Below are 19,473 nucleotides of genomic sequence, written 5' to 3' on the forward strand. Positions count from 1 at the left end.
TTGGATCTGACGCATAATAAAATTACAGGTAAGAGGCCAGCTACTCACTATCAGGTAGAACCCGCCACCTAGCGCTTACAAGGCTGGGTCATTTTTTTATATTATTAAAATGATATACGAGTACGTACGTACCTCCCAAAGGATCATTCACACAAGCATCATAGCCAGCAGACACAAGGACTAGCTCAGGATTAAACTGATAGGCAATAGGTAGGATAACTTGCTGAAACGCAGCGATGTATTCTGGATCACTCATCCCTTTCTGAAAAACAAAAGAGGTTTAACGTACACTGTGCAACTGCCAAGATTTTCACTAGAGGATGTTCTGTGCTGACTCAGAACTCATTACATACATGATTATCGACATAGGCTTCACATACATAACACCATACAGATAGATCAGCAAAGCTAAGAGCTAGAGGATGTTCTGTGCTGACTACAAATCCCTGACTTCTAGCAGACTCAAAAATTATTACATACAATGAGTTACATGATTATCGACATAGGCTTCACATACATAACCCCACACAGATAGATCAGCAAAGCTAAGAGCTAGAGGATGTTCTGTGCTGACTCAGAACTCATTGCTGTGCTCCTCTATGTAGCGTCCGCATCGTACCTATAATCCCAAGATGGACAAGAATAGGATTAGCTATTGGGAAAAGAAAAATACACTTGCTAAGTATAGGGAAAATGGCCTAGTGCAGCATGCTGTGCTCCTCTATGTAGCGTCCGCATCGTACCTATAATCCCAAGATGGACAAGAATAGGATTAGCTATTGGGAAAAGAAAAATACACTTGCTAAGTATAGGGAAAATGGCCTAGTGGTCACGTTCCCTTGACATTTGACAACAACAAGTATAGGTCCTACTTACCGTTTGTCTTATTTTCACTTGAAAAATAATTTTCGCCAGCCTGGTTAGCTTGGAGTGGTAAGCGGTAAGCGGTAGGTCGGTTCGATTCCCGCCCTTTACCTAAACAGATAAGGTTTGTTCTCGGAACGTGTGGGTTTCTCCCATCTTGTCTCCCTTCTCTCTTCGCTTCCGGAACGATAAGACCTCAGCACTTGTGGTTCCAACTATGAAACCTCTTGAAAAAAATCTGTCTTATTATTATTATTATTATTTACTTTCCTTATCCTATACGAAGGAAAGTAATGCAATCGGGTGAAGTTTTCCATGGTCAGTTTTTAGTCTCAGAACACGTTTTTTTATATATAATGTACAATCAGCTTACCTGATAGCATATCAAGCACACCCAATTCTCCGCCACTGACGCACAATCTACACAGGGTGCCTTGACATCTACGCCGCTCTGAGGTACGGGGGCAACCAGTGGCGTGTGGGGACAGTCGGCTAGGGGAGTTACTAGGAACATTTCTTCATTTACCAGAGCCTGGAGAGGAGGGGTACTGATTATTCAGATTGAAATGATAAACCATAGTTAACTTACTTACTTACCATTTTGGTTACCTGAAGTCTGGCTGAGGGACTTTAAACAGGGAGTAGACCAGAAACAGGAAGGATATCAGCCTGAATTTCCCTTGCTAAAGAAATAGCAGAGGTTTTTTTTTTTTTTTTTTTTTTTTTTAATACACGGACTGATAGTCGGTTTGTTTCTTCATCAGTTCTCGAGGTGAAAGCTCATCCAGACTGAGAACAGACCGAATGTGTTCCTCCGTATGGACGAGGTTTAGCTCTTCATCTGTGGCAACACGGGACTAGAACAAATGAATGGGGGCACGGTTGGTCCAGTGGTAATAAGTATATTTTTTATTGATTATTTGGATACATTTTGTATATTAATCAACGTCTACGATTAAATGTTAAAAATAAAATAAAGATAATAGTATTGAAGCGTTAGAAAGGGGTCTTCGGGGGAGATACCGTAGGTAATTAAGGATGAAGATATTTGAAGATATCTCAAGGCCCCTTTCCAACACTACTCCCTAGCTTGCATTCTTGCATATAAAAGTATCGCGTTTATTCCCGAGCTGACCAAACAATGTGCCATTGCGCACCCATATTTCAATTAAGATAAGGAAGTATTTTTGATCCACTATGATACCCAGTAAAGCCCAAGTATAAGCCAAATTACCTTGAGTAAGTGAATCCTCTCCAGAAGGCCAAACTCTTTGTGTTTCTCAAATATGCTGGATACTCTGCTTGGCTGTTCTGGATGTGCCCTGGAAAACAAAATATCATATTACATCAAAGGGTTCTCTCTGCTTTTAAAGAAAAAGCACAAGTCCTCACGATGCGATGGTTGACTGCGGTTCAGGACGAGCCAATTAAACATTGCTCACCCAGACCATCACCCCGTTGTATGACAAAAGGAAAAAAAAATCTCTATTCTGTTATCCTCGGTGGTGTAGTGGTCAAGGCGCTCGCCTGGTAAACAGGAGGGCGTGGGTTCAATCCCAGCCGAGGTATGGAATTTTAATTTTAATATAATTCGAGAATTTGACCACAATAATAGTAGTAGCCTACTGCTGGAGTAAAGGGACTTTTCAGTCCTATGCGAGATTATTATTATTATTATTATTATTATTATTATTATTATTATTATTATTATTATTATTATTATTATTATTATTATTATTATTATTATTATTATTATTATTATTATTATTATTATTATTATTATTATTATTATTATTATTATTATTATTATTATTATTATTATTATTATTATTATTATTATTATTATTATTATTATTATTATTATTATTATTATTATTATTATTATTATTATTATTATTATTATTATTATTATTATTATTATTATTATTATTATTATTATTATTATTATTATTATTATTATTATTATTATTATTATTATTATTATTATTATTATTATTATTATTATTATTATTATTATTATTATTATTATTATTATTATAGAGCACCATCAGAACTGGCGATGCTTCTGAAAATAAGGCATTTATTTAACCTTTTGGCTCTCAAAGCATATATTCTCGTACATCGTTTATTGGTCATCCAATACTTTTTTGTGCCATGGATTTAGCGCAAATATATGTAGGTATGTACTTACAAACAAGAAGGTATGTCCATTTGATCTTAATGTGGGTCGAACAGAATTCAACCCTTAAAACAAGACCCTGTTTAGACGGCTCGGGTAAAGGGACTTTTCAGTCCTATTCAAGCAGGATAAACAAGGTATATTATATTCTATTCCTTCATCTTATTTCCCGTGTCAGGTAATCGCCATGTGTTGGAATGGAAACCTCCTCTCCTGCGGAACAATAGGGGGGAACATCCTTCACTACGACGTCAGAACTCACTCTGACTACCCCACTGCCATTACGAGGGAAGGGGATGTGGTGTGTGGTCTAAAATGGTCACCCAATGGCCGGTACCTCGCCAGCGGGTCTAACAACACGGTCAAGATATGGGACTTTCGACAGCTTGACGCGAAAAGACCTCAAGGTAAAATATAACTTGATTTAAGAACTCAGGTAAACAGAAAATCCTTTGCACATCTGCCTCCATGGTGTAGTGGTAAGGAGCTTAATCCATCAATAAAGGACGACGAGAATTTTATCCTGAACGTATAAGGTTTGTTCTTGGAACGGCTGGCTTTTTCCTATCCTGTCTTTCTTCTCTCTTCGATTTCGGGACGATAACGCTTGAGCAGTTACAGTTCAGACCTCTTGGGGGAAAAACTAATCATGCTTATGCCTAGATAAAGTTTGTTTGAAATGTTCAAAAATCTAGACTGCGAGGGTAAAAATCAATCCCAGTCCTACTAAGCAGGATTAATCACGCAGGATAAACAATTTGTATTCCAGTGAACAACCAATGTCACCTGTCCGCGGTGAAAGCCATAGCGTGGTGTCCATGGGAGCCAACGCTCCTGGCAACAGGAGGTGGCATATGTGACCAAACAGTAAGACTATGGAACAGTATGAACGGGAAGGAGAAGTGCCATGTCAAGACAGACTCACAAGTTTTTTGAAGAAGCCTCGAACTATTTGAACTGGTACCTAACGTTTTGAGGCCGTTTCTCTGTTGTTTAACTCTTTAAAACCACACCTTAAACTGTGTTAAAGAGAATCCTCCCGTTCCAAAATGGTTAACACAGACAGATACGTAGTAGACAGAAGCAGCTACGACAGCCTGTGTAGTCACTATCTCCTACAGCAAGCAAATGATGAGACCATCTCCTATCGGGAACAAAAGAAACGAAGACATCTTTCGTTTCTCCTACACGGATTTGAGATTGACCGGAAAAAGGTTCTCAATCAATCGAAAAGGACCGTCAGTCCCACGCAGTTCCGCAGCAAGCAAACGATGAGACCATCTCCTATCGAGAACAAAAGAAACGAAGGCATCTTTCGTTTCTCCTACACGGATTTGAGATTGACCGGAAAAAGGTTCTCAATCAATCGAAAAGGACCGTCAGTCCCACGCAGTTCCTGAGAACGTTAGGGAAGCTTCCGCGGAAAGTGAAAGCCAAACCGGAACGAATCTTGGAAGCCCCGAGCATTATAAATGATTTCTACACGTCCGGTTTAGACTGGGGATATCACGACACGCTAGCGGTCGCTTTAGACACTAGTGTTTACACTTGGAACACGAAAACTAACAAGACACAGCTATTGGTGGAGTATCCCACCTATGACAATGCGTATATTAGTTGTGTGGCGTGGAAACCGCGCACGACTGATCTGGCGGTTACCAATACATGCACGGAGTATATAGACCTGTGGCATGAACAGGAAGAAAGGTTGATACAGAAGCTAAGGACACACATGCATCAGGTTAGACACTAGGGGATGGATTGTGCTTGAATTTTCGGAGCATCAAATATGTTTCTGGGATGTTCGGTTTTCTGCTTAATTTTGTCGGACGTGTTTTGCCGGTGAGAGCACCATCAGAACTGGCGATGCTTCTGAAAATAAGGCATTTATTTAACCTTTTGGCTCTCAAAGCATATATTCTCGTACATCGTTTATTGGTCATCCAATACTTTTTTGTGCCATGGATTTAGCGCAAATATATGTAGGTATGTACTTACAAACAAGAAGGTATGTCCATTTGATCTTAATGTGGGTCGAACAGAATTCAACCCTTAAAACAAGACCCTGTTTAGACGGCTCGGGTAAAGGGACTTTTCAGTCCTATTCAAGCAGGATAAACAAGGTATATTATATTCTATTCCTTCATCTTATTTCCCGTGTCAGGTAATCGCCATGTGTTGGAATGGAAACCTCCTCTCCTGCGGAACAATAGGGGGGAACATCCTTCACTACGACGTCAGAACTCACTCTGACTACCCCACTGCCATTACGAGGGAAGGGGATGTGGTGTGTGGTCTAAAATGGTCACCCAATGGCCGGTACCTTGCCAGCGGTTCTAACAACACAGTCAAGATATGGGACTTTCGACAGCTTGACGCGAAAAGACCTCTAGGTAAAATATAACTTAATTTAAGAGCTCAGGTAAAACAGAAAATCCTTTGCACATCTGCCTCCATGGTGTAGTGGTAAGGACCTTAATCCATCAATAAAGGACGGCGAGAATTTCATCCTGAACGTATAAGGTTTGTTCTTGGGACGACTGGCTTTCTCCTATCCTGTCTTTGTACTCTTTTCGATTTCAAGACGATAAGACCTTACCTTGGCAGTGACAGTTCCCTCTATCAAACCTCTTTTAAAAAAATGTCATGCTTATAAATAATATTCTTGCTAATTAAAGTTAGGTTGAAATGTTCAATAAGGCAGGCTGTGGAGTTAGAGAGAAGTGTCAGTCTAATCTCAACAGGATGGAACCAATTCTATCCCAACTAATTCTATCTTAGTCCTACCTCGCTATGATGCCGCCATTGGATGTTTAGAGGTACCTATATTTATATCTTATTTAGTTCCCATATTATCTTCTTATTTCAGTTCGCGCCCGACCTAATACTAATTTCAGCCGGTTATGATTCGGCTTTGGCAGATGAAAAGGTATTTCTCCTCTAGAAAGGGTCCTTTATATCTTTTGGGATTTTTTTGCACTTATATTCTGTGGTCTGTCTTTTAAAAATGCTTCTTTTTGTGGTTCGTCCAATGGGTTCTTTGATATATTTTCTCTAGTGTTTAGTTTATACATGTTTTCCCCCTCTAAATTTAAGTATTTAAGGAATAAATAAGTAAGTACAATATTAAGCCATCGTATTTTTAAGTAAGGACTTATCACTTGATGATCCGTTTCGCTTTGGGTTATTTGGTTACTATCCGTCTTGGTTGAATAGGTATTTTTGATCTCTGTTTTTGTTCCTTCCAGGGAGAAATGGACATCACTCCAGCGTGCTATGCTCATTTGTTAAACAGCTTGACTGGTTTTGCCCAAGGAAAAGTGGCAGTGATTTTAGAGGTAAGTTTTGCCTTTTTTATTTCCTACGGATGCCAATGCAATGAAGCAGCTGTCCCGTAGTATATCCCAAACAGATAGATGAGAAAAGAGACAGTTTAATTCTAGGTTAGCACAAGTGAACTTAGAACTAAAGTGGCAATATAGGTAAGTTCAGGATGAAACTTTTTTGATTAAATATCCAACTCTGAAGCTTCTGATTGACAAGAGCGTTATTACTGGACCAATCTTGGACTACACCATTGATTATTCTCTTTCTATCCCATAGGGTGGCTACTGTTTGAAGTCATTGGCGGAAGGGGCTGCTCTCACACTGCGAGCTTTGTTAGATGACCCTTGTCCCAACTTTGAAACTCTTGGAACTCCATCAGAAAGGTTTGTCCTATTACATTAAATGTTTTTTTTTTTTTTCCTCTCCTTTCTTTCTTTGAAGAAGTTTGATGGAGGGAACTGTAACTCCTAAGGTCTTATCGTTCCGAAATTGAAGAGAGAAGGAAGGGAGCTCGTCACCAGTCACGGGAAACAAGACTGCTCGTTGAAAATGTGGGAATACCCTCGGCTACATCTCATAGAGGAGCTCAAGATCCATCAGGAACGAATACTAAGCGCTGTGCTGTCCCCTGACCAAACCTGTGTGGCGGCTGCCAGCGCAGATGAAACGATTAGCATATGGAACTGCTTCCCCCGGGATAAGAAACGGAAAGCACGGCAAGTCGGCAGTGGGAGCTCGCTCGAGTTTGCAATGTTCAATACAATCCGATGAATTGCATTAGCACATGACTTATGGTGTATTTCACCAACCTTCTTTCCAGCCTCAAACAGCCCGTTAGCTTAACAGCCCTGTTAAGGAGTAGGGCCGTGGAAAAACAGCAGCACGCGATAGCCTACACGGTCTTTGGAGAAGCAGTATAGGGAGAATGGTCTAGTCAGCCTAGTGGTCAAGTTCTTTAACATTTAACAACATCTACACGAACTTAAAAGGAATTTTTAACTGTGCTAAGAATATCATAAATGTCGTTCCCCGATTATTACACCTAGATATAAATTTTATGACATGACTTGGACACTTGGACTCGAACCACCAACCTCTGGATCCAAAGTCCAACGTGTTAACAACTGCACCACTGAGGTTGGTTACTACAACTACACGGACTTACTTGCGATTAAACTGTCCAGTCTCTCATCACATAGTCTGACGAACTCCTGACTCTGAATGGGATAGCAATCTCGCGTAGCATATATTTCTTGCTTGGGGTTGCCTTCGTATTTGAACTCAGCGCGAGGTATATGCAATGGAGACGAGTGGGCGCCCTCTGTGGAGATATCTTGGAACTTGTAACAGTTCCAGTAGGGCCGATGCTCGTAGATACAGTTCAGAATGGTCTCTGTAATGCTGGAAAAGAATAACAGAGCATATTTGAAGAGTATTCTAAAACTTTGAACTATTCCATCTCTGGTGCAATATAAGTCTTGCGTCCTAGTATTTGAGCAAACTTTTCTATTTCACCAGCCCAGATAACTGGGTTGGTAGCGCATTTGCCTTGTAAGCGCTAGGCCGCGGGTTCGATTCCCGCCCGGGGCGGATTTTATCCTAAACGAATAATGTTCGTTCTCGGAACGGCTGGCTTTCTCCTATTCTGTCTTCCTTCTCTCTTCAATTTCGGAACGATAAGACCTTAGGAGTTACAGTTCCCTCCATCAAACTTCTTCAAAGAAAGAAAGGAGAGGAAGGCAAAGGGGTTTTCAGTCCTATGCGAGCAGTATAAATAAACACTATTATTATTATTTATTATTATTATTACCTTGATAGAAGTGACAGCGCTGGAGTTAATGTCCAGGTCTGATTCCAGCAGGGGCAGAGGATCCCCTAGGAGTGCCTTAGTACACAGGGTCATAGCATAAGATATAGAGGAGATGTTATAGCCCCCCTCCAGGGCTAGAATAATACGGCCCTGGGCTAGAGCTTTGAGCCAATGAGTGAAGTGTGCGTAGGCTTCTGGCGATACTTTGCAACCTGGGGAGTGAAAAAACCAGAGAATTAGACACTGAAATTAGTATTCCTTGTTTGGTTGGTGTCCTCCAAGCTATGAAGATATTTGAGAGAGGGAGCTGTAACAATGGAGGTATTCTATTCTCGTCCCGAAATCGAAGAAACAAGGACTGGACAGGAGAGAGCCAGCCTTTGCGAGAACGAATCTTATCCGTTCAGGATAAAGTTCGCCTCGGGTGGGAATGGAACCCGCCACCCAGCGCTTACAAGGCTGGGTTATTTTTTTTATACTATTAAAATGATATACGAGTACGTACGTACCTCCCAAAGGATCATTCACACAAGCATCATAGCCAGCAGATACAAGGACTAGCTCAGGATTAAACTGATAGGCAATAGGTAGGATAACTTGCTGAAACGCAGCGATGTATTCTGGATCACTCATCCCTTTCTGAAAAACAAAAGAGGTTTAACGTACACTGTGCAACTGCCAAGATTTTCAGTACGAGGGTTTTACCCTCGATTCGGCGACGAGCTATCCGTCTCCTCACCTTAACCTCACTCAGAGTCACCCAGTCTGGGTAGGGCCTGGAAAACCCCAGTGGTCATCCATTTGACTGTACCTATTCTTGATAAGGAGAACCAAAAAGGCAGATATATTTTGCAGAACTTCAAAGAATTATTATAGCTGTTTTAAACTGTTGGCATAATGGGACTTTTTAGTCTTAGCCGACAGTATAAATAAGGTATATTAAATAAATAAAAATAAATAGTTTATTTGTTAAAAGCCGACATGTTTCGGAGGCACTCCCTCCTATTCTGTACCTATTCTGTAAGTAATTCAATTTTTCCTTAAAAAAGTCTCACTACATTTTTGGCACAAGGTTATCCTAAATCTCTGCTAACGCGCTTCCTTAGCATAAGTAAGTATACTCTCTGCTAACGTGTTTCCTTACCATTACCATACACAAGGCCTTATTCAAACTTCTCTTTCTTATGCCAAACACTCACGCTCAGACCGTCTGAGACCTAGATCTATCAGACCGTCTGAGACCTAGATCTATCAGACCGTCTGAGACCTAGATCTATCAGACCGTCTGAGACCTAGATCTATCAGACCGTCTGAGACCTAGATCTATCAGACCGTCTGAGACCTAGATCTATTGAGAGGCGCACGAAAAACGCCGACCCCGTCTGAACACGGGAAATGGGCTCCTTTGAGGCCCCTTTTTTGGGAGAGTTTTTCACCTTATTAAATCAATCTTTACTGGGTACTTGGGTAGGTATATGAAGAAATGATGTCGATTATTTGGGGTATTTGAGGGTACAAGTAAAAGGCACAAACCTTGGCGTTTTCAGCTAGGTAATCACTCAATGTCTGCTTCTTCTCAGCATTACTCTGACTGGATGTCGAAGGGCCGGGCATATCCAGGCTTTGTTTCTTACTCGACTCTTCTCTACTCTCATCATTAGCATCTTGAGGCGATGGAGTACTATTCTCAGATTGTTTCTTACTCGACTCTGCTGTACTTTCATTATTAGCTTCTTGAGGGGATGATGTACTATCCTCAGTGAGTTTGAGTTTACTCATGGGTAGATCCAGTTGGGCGTAGTCACTCAATAGTTTATTCTCAGGTAACGCTACCAGGAATTTCAGAGAGGACCAGTATGCCTTGTGACTGCTGATAGTTTCCTAAATAAAATGGAAATGAGAAGAATAAATACAAGAAATTTTTAATTTATTGTGTTAAACATATTTAAATGCTGGTCACAAATATTGATCCTCAATTATTACACCTAGATAAATTTTATGACTTGACTTGGACTCGAACCATAAACCTTCTTCATTTACCAGAGCCTGGAGAGGAGGGGTACTATTATTCAGATTGAAATAATAAACCATAGTTAACTTAGTTACTTACCATGTTGGTTGCCTGAAGTCTGGCTGAGGGACTTTAAACAGGGAGTAGACCAGCTTAGTCTGGCTGGGGGACATTAAACAGGAAGGATACCAGCCTGAATTTCCCTTGCTAAAGAAATAGCAGAGGTTTTTTTTGTCAAAACCAAATGTCAGCTCAAAGCAATCGTCCCAGGGCTGATTGAGAGGCTGACGAAAAACGCCGACCCCGTCTGAACACGGGAAATGGGCTCCTTTGAGGCCCTTTTTTGGGAGAGTTTTTCACTTTATTAAATCAATCTTTACTAGGTAGGTATATGAAGAAATAATGTCGATTATTTGGGGTATTTGAGGGTGCAAGTAAAAGGCACAAACCTTGGCGTTTTCAGCTAGGTAATCACTCAATGTCTGCTTCTTCTCAGCACTACTCTGACTGGATGTCGAAGGGCCGGGCATATCCAGGCTTTGTTTCTTACTCGACTCTTCTCTACTCTCATCATTAGCATCTTGAGGCGATGGAGTACTATTCTCAGATTGTTTCTTACTCGACTCTGCTGTACTTTCATTATTTAGTTCATTGTAGATCAGACTGACTTTGTGCGGTGGGGATAGCAACCTGGTATCTGTAACAAAAATAACAGGTGGGACATCAGTATTTTCAGCCGGGAGGTGCACGAACGTCAAGAGTTTGAAGCGACGCGACGCCCGATCTAAATTAGACAAAATAGAGTTAAGTTCATTGTAGATCAGACTGACTTTGTGCGGTGGGGATAGCAACCTGGTATCTGTAACAAAAATAACAGTGGGACATCAGTATTTTCAGCCGGGAGGTGTACGAACGTCAAGAGTTTGAAGCGACGCGACGCCCGATCTAAATTAGACAAAATAGAGTTTTGAGGTACAATATGTTTAAGAGCTAGTACTAGACATTGCTTTCCCTCCTTCCAAATCTTTGGTCTGAAAAATAAACATGATTTTCTGTATATCACAATGGTCATAAAAATAAATCAATCATAATGTGAGTTTACTAGCTGTAGCAGCTTTTGAGACCACAGAAAACATTTAATGTAATAGGACAAACCTTTCTGATGGAGTTCCAAGAGTTTCAAAGTTGGGACAAGGGTCATCTAACAAAGCTCGCAGTGTGAGAGCAGCCCCTTCCGCCAATGACTTCAAACAGTAGCCACCCTATGGGATAGAAAGAGAATAATCAATGGTGTAGTCCAAGATTGGTCCAGTAATAACGCTCTTGTCAATCAGCTATTTCTGTCCTACTTTCTAGCATGTCTTCATTGATTCAGTTCTTGGTCTATTAAGCTAATCTATGGAATAACTCATCTGGTTCAAACAGAATCAATTTAGATGGAGTAAACTTTAAGTTTAGCTCATAGTGTGGCCTTGGACAAAGGCACTAGTTAGAAGTAGGTGGTATTATTGTTTATTATCCACTTTTTTTTTTTTTTAAGGGATAACCCCATTTCATTATAATGCCAATTCTAGGTGCCTGCCTCTGGAAAACTACTGTGAGATGAAATACAATAGTACAGTACCAAGTATTTTAATTAAGAATGTTTAAAAGCAAATGACAAACTGTTGAGTGTCAGAAAAGAGGGTGAGGCTCATCCTATGTCCAACCTACCTTCATTTTGATACAAAACCCACACACTTCTCAAGATGAAGATGACTGTTCTGTGATGATGTTAGAACATAATTATCTAGGTCCTAGGTTCAAAAGGATAAAAAGACTTCAATACATTGGATGAAAATCAAAGGCTAATCCCTTTCTTAATACCCATTGAACCACGAAGAAGAATAAATTTGCCAAAAGAAAATAAAACTGCAATAACTGCAAAAAAATGCACACAAAAGTGCATCTGACATTTTGTTTGTAAATTTGAATTTCCCGCGTTTGAACCACAGAGGTAATAAAAAAATCCCACGACATAAAATCCCTCTTTAGTTTAAAATCCCACAATCGAAAAAAATTCCCACACTGTTATCATTCCACTTTTTTCTAGCAAGATTCAAAAAAATGTCAATCAGAAGCTTCAGAGTTGGATATTTAATCAAAAAAGTTTCATCCTGAACTTACCTATATTGCCACTTTAATTCTAAGTTCACTTGTGCTAACTTAGAAATAAGCTGTCTCTTTTCTCATCTATCTGTTTGGGATATACTACGGGACAGCTGCTTCATTGCATTGGCATCCGTAGGAAATAAAAAAGGCAAAACTTACCTCTAAAATCACTGCCACTTTTCCTTGGGCAAAACAGAGCTAGTAGAAGATAGAGTTCCTACTTCCTACCAATCATTTCTGATAGATTTCGAACCCCAATCCAAAAATGTCGAGCTGAGAGTTGACCCATTATGTTTCTATCAAGTAGACCTGTCAGGCATATCGGCATATCTGTCAGGTCCACCTGATAATGGCCGGCCTTAGATATGATATTGCCCAAGGAATCTACCAGGGTATTGTGTGTTGTCCATCAGCTTTCATAGTAATGTGACCAATTCGACGATGCTTCTGGCCAAGCTAATTGTCAGTCCATTTGTAACTCATAATTTCGTTAGAAAAGTCCCCTATTTCAATGTAAAGTACGTAATGTAAATGTTCAGTTCGATATATTGCATGACTTCTTGGACTCTAACGACCAACCTTCAAGTTCGAATTACACCACCCTAAGCACTACACTACTGAGGTTGGTGAAATAGTTGATCACAATTCACAACATTCCCTTTCTTTCTTTTTACTTTTTGAAATTGTTATCGTTCTAAACACCTTTTTTGTCTCTGTGGCGTAGTGATCAAGACGCTCGCCTGGTAAACAGGAGGACGTGGGGTTCGATCCCAGCCGAGGCATGGAATTTTATCCTCTTTTATTTGAGAAATTAAAAAAATAATGGAGCTCTAAGGGTTAGGTGGTAGAGAACACCTCTGGCGTTAACCTCGCCTAGTGGTTACCTTCCACTCAAGAGTTTAACATTTTTCCAGTTGAAAAATTCTTGAAGGCTCATACACTCACCTCTGCTACCATAGGAAGCAACACCTGATGAAACACAGCCATGTAATCCGCATCCTTCATGTGAGTTTTATTCAGGGGAATGTTGAAGTTGTAGCCTTTGCCTATACCTTCACCTATGTGGTCATACTCTGACTCGCGCAGATTTGGCCAGAACGTACCGTGCTCATAACGATGAATGGAGAAATAGACAACCCTGGGAGAAGATAGAATAGAATAGGTATATCTTGTTTATCCTGCTCGAATGAGACTAAAAAGTCCCTTCACCCTAGCAGTCTAAATAAGGTCACGTTTATTTTATGGGTTTAATAACATAGTATTACCAAAGTTTAAAACAAAATAATAGAGAAATATGATAAGGGAAAACTTCAGCTTACCTCTGTGGCTGAGTGGTCAAAGCACTGACTTTCAATCCGGAAGTGCTGGGTTTGAATTTCAACTTCGAATTTTCGGATCGATCTTCCTACTTCCATCTACAATTTACCATTCTTTTATAAGACCTGCCCGTTATGATGGCAGATTGTTTAATGTTTGATGAATGATGAATTTACAACACACACTGATAAGCTCTTATAAGACCCAACTATCTCTTTATTTGGAGCCCATTTTTACAATTTACTTTTGTTGATTTGCTGAGCGTGTTTTTGGGGCGTGGCACCTGTTGTTCACTTAGTTTGCATAAGACTTAAGCACACACGATCAAACTAATTTGTCAACAAAAAATGGGATTGTTTTGTTGTTGTTTACAAACGCAGGAGGTATTGACTATTGTATTAGGTCATTATTCCAAAAAATGGGAGTAAGCCACCATCAAATTTAAAAGGTTTGTTAATCCATCAAATTTACTACACACAAGATCAATAAATTAGTTCGCTCCTGAGTGGCCGCCTTTTTACCTGTTATCATTGTAAAACATTTGCTGTGTCGCTTGGCCATGATGTACGTCCCAGTCCACAATGAGGACTCTGGATACAGATGTGTTATCCAGGGCGTGTTGAGCAGCTAGGGCCACGTTATTGAAGAAGCAATAGCCACAATATTCACTCTTCATGGCGTGATGGCCTGGGGGGCTGAACAAGAAAATAGGATCGATAAATATCTAATAACAAAATCAAGAAAATAGGGTCAAAAAGAATTGAGAAGGGGATCGAAAACCACCAACCTCAAGATCCAAAGTCCAACGCGCTAACCACTGCACAACTGAGATTGGTAACCGCTGTACCTCTGAGGTTGGTACATCAAGAAAATAGGATTAATAAATAAGAAAATGAATAAAATAAGTCTCTCGAGTGGAAGGTATGAAGATAACTACTAGACGAATTTAAAGCCTCAGCCGTTCTCTACCACCTAACCCCAAGAGCACCATTATTTTACAGTCAAACTGCTAAGCATGAATGTCTATCACGACTTTGCCTACAGATTTCTATTCAGTTTTTAGAGTGGTATCTTTATTTTGTCAAAACCATTAAGTAAGTAAGTTTTGAATCAAGAGTCAATGTTGAACTACTAACTAACTATCTACTCGCCTTACTTGATCACTATCACTAGGTCTTGCAAGATTTCAACTTACCGAATGACTGCCATTCCGTTCTTGATTTCTCCTCTGCAAATGTTATCCACCAGCTCAATAGTGGAACCAGCCGAGAGTAAAGAGAGTTTGTAGGATGACTGAAACAAGCAATAGATAATATTGGTTACTGGCCCATACATGACTTTGCAACCAGTATAGGGTAATTGATTTGAATTTTGAAACCATTGATCAAGGGACAGGGAAGTCTGGCTGAGGGACCAGGCAAAAACATTCACTCATAAAAAAATTATAGACAAAACCCAATGTCAGCCCAAGCAATCACCTAGGGCTGATTGAGAGGCTAACGAAAAGTGCCGACCTCATCTGAAGACAGGAAAAGGCAAGGAAGAAAGGGTTAGAGAAAAAGCTATGAAAGGTGGAAGAAAAGCAGTACTTTCCCAGTTTACATGGAGACCCCAGAACTTACCGGATGAATATAGATGGCATCATAATGAGAGGATGTCGATAAATATCTAATAACAAAATCAAGAAAATAGGGTTGAAAAGAATTGAGAAGGGGATCGAAAACCACCAACCTCAAGATCCAAAGTCCAACGCGCTAACCACTGCACAACTGAGATTGGTAACCGCTGTACCTCTGAGGTTGGTACATCAAGAAAATAGGATTAATAAATAAGAAAATGAATAAAATAAGTCTCTCGAGTGGAAGGTATGAAGATAACTACTAGACGAATTTAAAGCCTCAGCCGTTCTCTACCACCTAACCCCAAGAGCACCATTATTTTACAGTCAAACTGCTTAGCATGAATGTCTATCACGACTTTGCCTACAGATTTCTATTAAGTTTTTAGGGTGGTATCTTTATTTTGTCAAAACCATTAAGTAAGTTTTGAATCAAGAGTCAATGTTGAACTACTAACTATCTACTCGCCTTACTTGGTCACTATCACTAGGTCTTGCAAGATTTCAACTTACCGAATGACTGCCATTCCGTTTTTGATTTCTCCTCTGCAAATATTATTCACTAGCTCAATAGTGGAACCAGCCGAGAGTAAAGAGAGTTTGTAGGATGACTGAAACAAGCAATAGATAATATTGGTTACTGAGATAAGGTAAGCAATAGATAATATTCCCACCACCCTTACACCCATGGATTTGTGGAGGAACCCAATAGCCACTGCAAGATTCCTAAAACTCCCAGTTTCAGAAAGTGAAGACATCATGATGTAATTTGGTGAACCTGCTGCTACTACAACAACAACATTGGTTACTGGCCCATACATGACTTTGCAACCAGTACTTATAGGGTAATTGATTTGAAACCATTGATCAAGGGACAGGGAAGTCTGGCTGGGGGACCAATCAAAAACATTCACTCATAAAAAAATTATAGACAAAACCCAATGTCAGCCCAAGCAATCACCTAGGGCTGATTGAGAGGCCAACGAAAAGTGCCGACCTCATCTGAAGACAGGAAAAGGCAAGGAAGAAAGGGTTAGAGAAAAAGCCATGGAAGGTGGAAGAAAAGCAGTACTTTCCCAGTTTACATGGAGACCCCAGAACTTACCGGATGAATATAGATGGCATCATAATGAGACTACTTTTCCAGTTTACATGGAGACCCCAGAACTTACCGGATGAATATAGATGGCATCATAATGAGAGGATAGTTGTTCCAATGCATCTACATCTGTACTTCCTTCCGTTGTCGCCAGGAGCTCTATCTGTTCTATTGTGTGCTTCTTGAGAATTTCTTCCTGGGTAGCTTCCCGGGGCTGAATAAACTTGCACCTCTGAACCAAACCCAACTCCTTGCACCTGAAATTGGGACAAGGGAAAAGTGGCTAGAACAAATACTAAAAAAAAAACTATTGCCATGAAAAATGATCATTTTTCAATGTAGGGTCATACATCTAAAAATAAAAAAATAAAAAATCTGTGATAACAGAGTTGAAAGCTTCAACTTTGTGGGGAAAATAGTCACAAATAATCCAACAGGGTAGCAGTGACATAGAGCTTAAATAGCTGATGGCCCTCATTATACTAATACCAATTGTGGGGAATTAAACACAATGATTTTTTTTTTTTTTTTTTTTTTTTTGGTATAAATAAGCACTGTTATTATTATTATCATCATTTGGCTACAGCTGAAGCCGCTACAATCTGGGCAACAGCGTGCTGCTGGCTTTTCCCGGCCCCACTCAGGCTGAGTGAGGGTGAGTAGGCGAGTATCTTGTCACCGAATAGAGTAATAGAGGATAGAACTCCCGCCACTAAAGACCTTAGCAGTTAAGGTGTGTCCACACATAGTCGACCGGCCGTCGATCTGCATCGATTGACGTCGACTGCACCGTCCACACTGCCTCGATAACATAGTTTTTCTTCGTCGATCGACTGCCGGTCAACTATGTTTAAACACAACTTTATAACTTTGCTTCTCGAAATTGTTGCCATCGCGACACACTTTTCAAGATTTCAATCTTTTTGTGGCACCCATAGCTCTCTACTTTATACTCACGGGTCTTTGATGTTAACGTGCTTCAGCATAAGTTCATTGTAGATCAGACTGACTTTGTGCGGTGGGGATAGCAACCTGGTATCTGTAACAAAAATAACAGGTGGGACATCAGTATTTTCAGCCGGGAGGTGCACGAACGTCAAGAGTTTGAAGCGACGCGACGCCCGATCTAAATTAGACAAAATAGAGTTTTGAGGTACAATATGTTTAAGAGCTAGTAGAAGATAGAGTTCCTACTTCCTACCAATCATTTCTGATAGATTTCGAACCCCAATCCAAAAATGTCGAGGCCGTGGTTATATGAACAGGGCTGAGATATGCCATTCTGAGATGTTCTTGGCAAGTGGAAAATGATGTGGTAACTTAACACAGAGCCTTCATGAGCTTGTAAACTTGTAAAGTTGGCGGGAAATTCGAAATCTTGATTTTTTTTTCCGCAACGCGTACAATCTGAATTCATTTTTTACTTTTTATCTCTAGTTTGCACGTTTATATTATACTTTTCATTTAAATTAGATATTACAAACAAGCGAATTACAAAGCAAACAAAAATAAATATAAAATAAATTTTAAAAATTGCCGCCGGGACAGAGGGTTAGAAAAAAAGCCCAACAATCCCACGTTATCCTCGCTTAAGTTACCACTCCAATGCAAAACTGTAGAAACAATATCCTATCTCACCTCGTCCGAGCTCATCTCAGCCCTGTTCATAAACACAGCCAAAATCCCTCTTTAGTTTAAAATCCCACAATCGAAAAAAATTCCCACACTGTTATCATTCCACTTTTTTCTAGCAAGATTCAAAAAAATTGTCTGTTTTCTTCTGTGGTTCGAGGTTCGGTTTCAAGCTTTCAAGTTCAAAAGTCACTTTCTTTTTCTTGATTTGTGACTTGATCCTTGCTTTTCCAAACCTCCGTGTGTAGCTTATCTAGCTTGTAAAGTCTCCAAAATATTTTAGTGGTTTGGTAGTTTGGTTTCAAGTTCAAAAGTGAAAAGCTTCTTTTTCTTGATTTGTGACTTGATCCTTGCTTTTCCAAACCTCCGTGTGTAGCTTATCTAGCTTGTAAAGTCTCCAAAATATTTTACCATGATGTTTGCATCAGCAGCTGCAGCAAGTCCAGAATCATCCTCTCCACTTCCAATTGAAGCCCCTAAAGGAGCTGAGTCTGCGGTGAACCCAGAGAAGAAGCTCAAGCCCTGCTGTGCTTGTCCAGAAACTAAAAAAGTCAGAGATGCATGGTAAGAGAATAACATAGACTTTGCTAGGTAGATACTTGCCTAAAAAGTTCAGACATAAATATTAAATTCTCCAATTGCATAAGATTTTGTAACTTTGAATTTGCCCCGTGATTACATCAGTACTGGGTTTTTTTTTTTTTTTTTTTTTTTTAATGAGGTTTGACAGAGGGAACTGTAACTGCTATGGTCTTATCGTCCTGAAGTCAAAGAGAGAAGGAAGACAGGATAGGAGAAAGCCAGCCGTTCCAAGAACAAACATTATCCCATCAGGATAAAGTCTACCCTGGGCGGACATTATCCCATCAGGATAAAGTCCGCCCCGGGCAGAAATCAAACCCACAGCCTAGTGCTTACAAGGCAGATGCACTACCAACTAAGCTAACTAGGCTGGTCTAAGTGTAAGTTTAGCTGCACAGCAGTGTACCAGGCAAGAGCTGACTCATTGGATCAGTTTGAAAGAAGTGAACTGTTAACTTTCCTTTTTTAATAATAATAAAAAAACATTCACATAGGATAGAAAAGAAGGTTGTGAAATAGTCCTCTTGTACTCTTATCTGTTTCAGCATAATAGAAAATGGAGAAGAAAACTGCAGGCCCCTCATTGAAGCACACAAAGAATGTATGAGGAAGATGGGTTTTAACATATAAATACAAGTTTTCTTTGTTTCTAGTCACATTGTTCCTTGTAACTTACCAGATTGTCACCTTAGTGTGACTTTTACGGAGGTATTATGTTGTTGAAGTTCAATTTTCATTTGTACTTATTTGTGATTGTTATTCCTAATGTGGAATATTAAGTAAGTAATAATTTAATTAAATAATTGTTTCTGGGGCTAAAGTCTCAAAGGCAATTTTGACTCCCTGCATAGCAAGCATGAACAAGACAAAATATTAAGTAATA

General features: G+C 39.8%; 2 protein-coding genes and 1 long non-coding RNA gene across 3 annotated transcripts; 2 read left to right on the top strand and 1 right to left on the bottom strand.

The window, feature by feature from the left end:
* Positions 1-335: 335 nt before the first annotated feature.
* LOC103516239 (histone deacetylase 6-like) lies at positions 336-17,584 on the bottom strand. Its single transcript, XM_026828695.1, has 18 exons — positions 17,578-17,584; positions 17,351-17,415; positions 16,450-16,659; positions 14,855-14,952; positions 14,181-14,354; positions 13,288-13,480; positions 12,502-12,540; positions 11,347-11,453; positions 11,022-11,050; positions 10,641-10,888; positions 9,714-10,061; positions 8,690-8,831; positions 8,181-8,392; positions 7,536-7,761; positions 2,099-2,175; positions 1,238-1,396; positions 703-743; positions 336-441 (listed from the first exon to the last, which is right to left on the bottom strand). The coding sequence occupies exons 1-18, from the start codon at positions 17,582-17,584 to the stop codon at positions 336-338; spliced, it is 2,481 nt and encodes an 826-aa protein (XP_026684496.1).
* On the top strand, positions 5,856-6,373 carry LOC103516238. The gene is made up of 2 exons (XR_003393419.1): positions 5,856-5,972; positions 6,292-6,373. It is a non-coding gene; the product is annotated as an uncharacterized LOC103516238 (long non-coding RNA).
* Positions 17,585-18,128: 544 nt separating the features above from the next.
* Positions 18,129-19,436, top strand: LOC103516234 (cytochrome c oxidase copper chaperone). Its single transcript, XM_008481193.3, has 3 exons — positions 18,129-18,282; positions 18,411-18,572; positions 19,136-19,436. Exons 2-3 carry the CDS (start codon positions 18,421-18,423, stop codon positions 19,218-19,220), a joined length of 237 nt encoding a protein of 78 aa, XP_008479415.1. The 5' UTR covers positions 18,129-18,282; positions 18,411-18,420; the 3' UTR covers positions 19,221-19,436.
* Positions 19,437-19,473: the final 37 nt, after the last annotated feature.

Source organism: Diaphorina citri, unplaced genomic scaffold (assembly GCF_000475195.1).
Source record: "Diaphorina citri unplaced genomic scaffold, Diaci psyllid genome assembly version 1.1 scaffold1518, whole genome shotgun sequence".
Taxonomy (NCBI): domain Eukaryota; kingdom Metazoa; phylum Arthropoda; class Insecta; order Hemiptera; family Psyllidae; genus Diaphorina; species Diaphorina citri.

Excerpts from the sequence above, each read along its gene's own strand:
- LOC103516239 (XM_026828695.1), bottom strand. Across the intron at positions 12,541-13,287 it reads TGCTTCCTATGGTAGCAGAG|CTCTGTTTTGCCCAAGGAAA; the intron begins GTGAGTGTATGA and ends ATCTTCTACTAG. Across the intron at positions 2,176-7,535 it reads ACTGGACAGTTTAATCGCAA|AACAGCCAAGCAGAGTATCC; the intron begins GTAAGTCCGTGT and ends GGGCACATCCAG.
- LOC103516234 (XM_008481193.3), top strand. The coding sequence starts at position 18,421 with ATGATGTTTGCATCAGCAGCTGCAGCAAGTCCAGAATCATCCTCTCCA. Across the intron at positions 18,573-19,135 it reads AAAAAAGTCAGAGATGCATG|CATAATAGAAAATGGAGAAG; the intron begins GTAAGAGAATAA and ends TATCTGTTTCAG.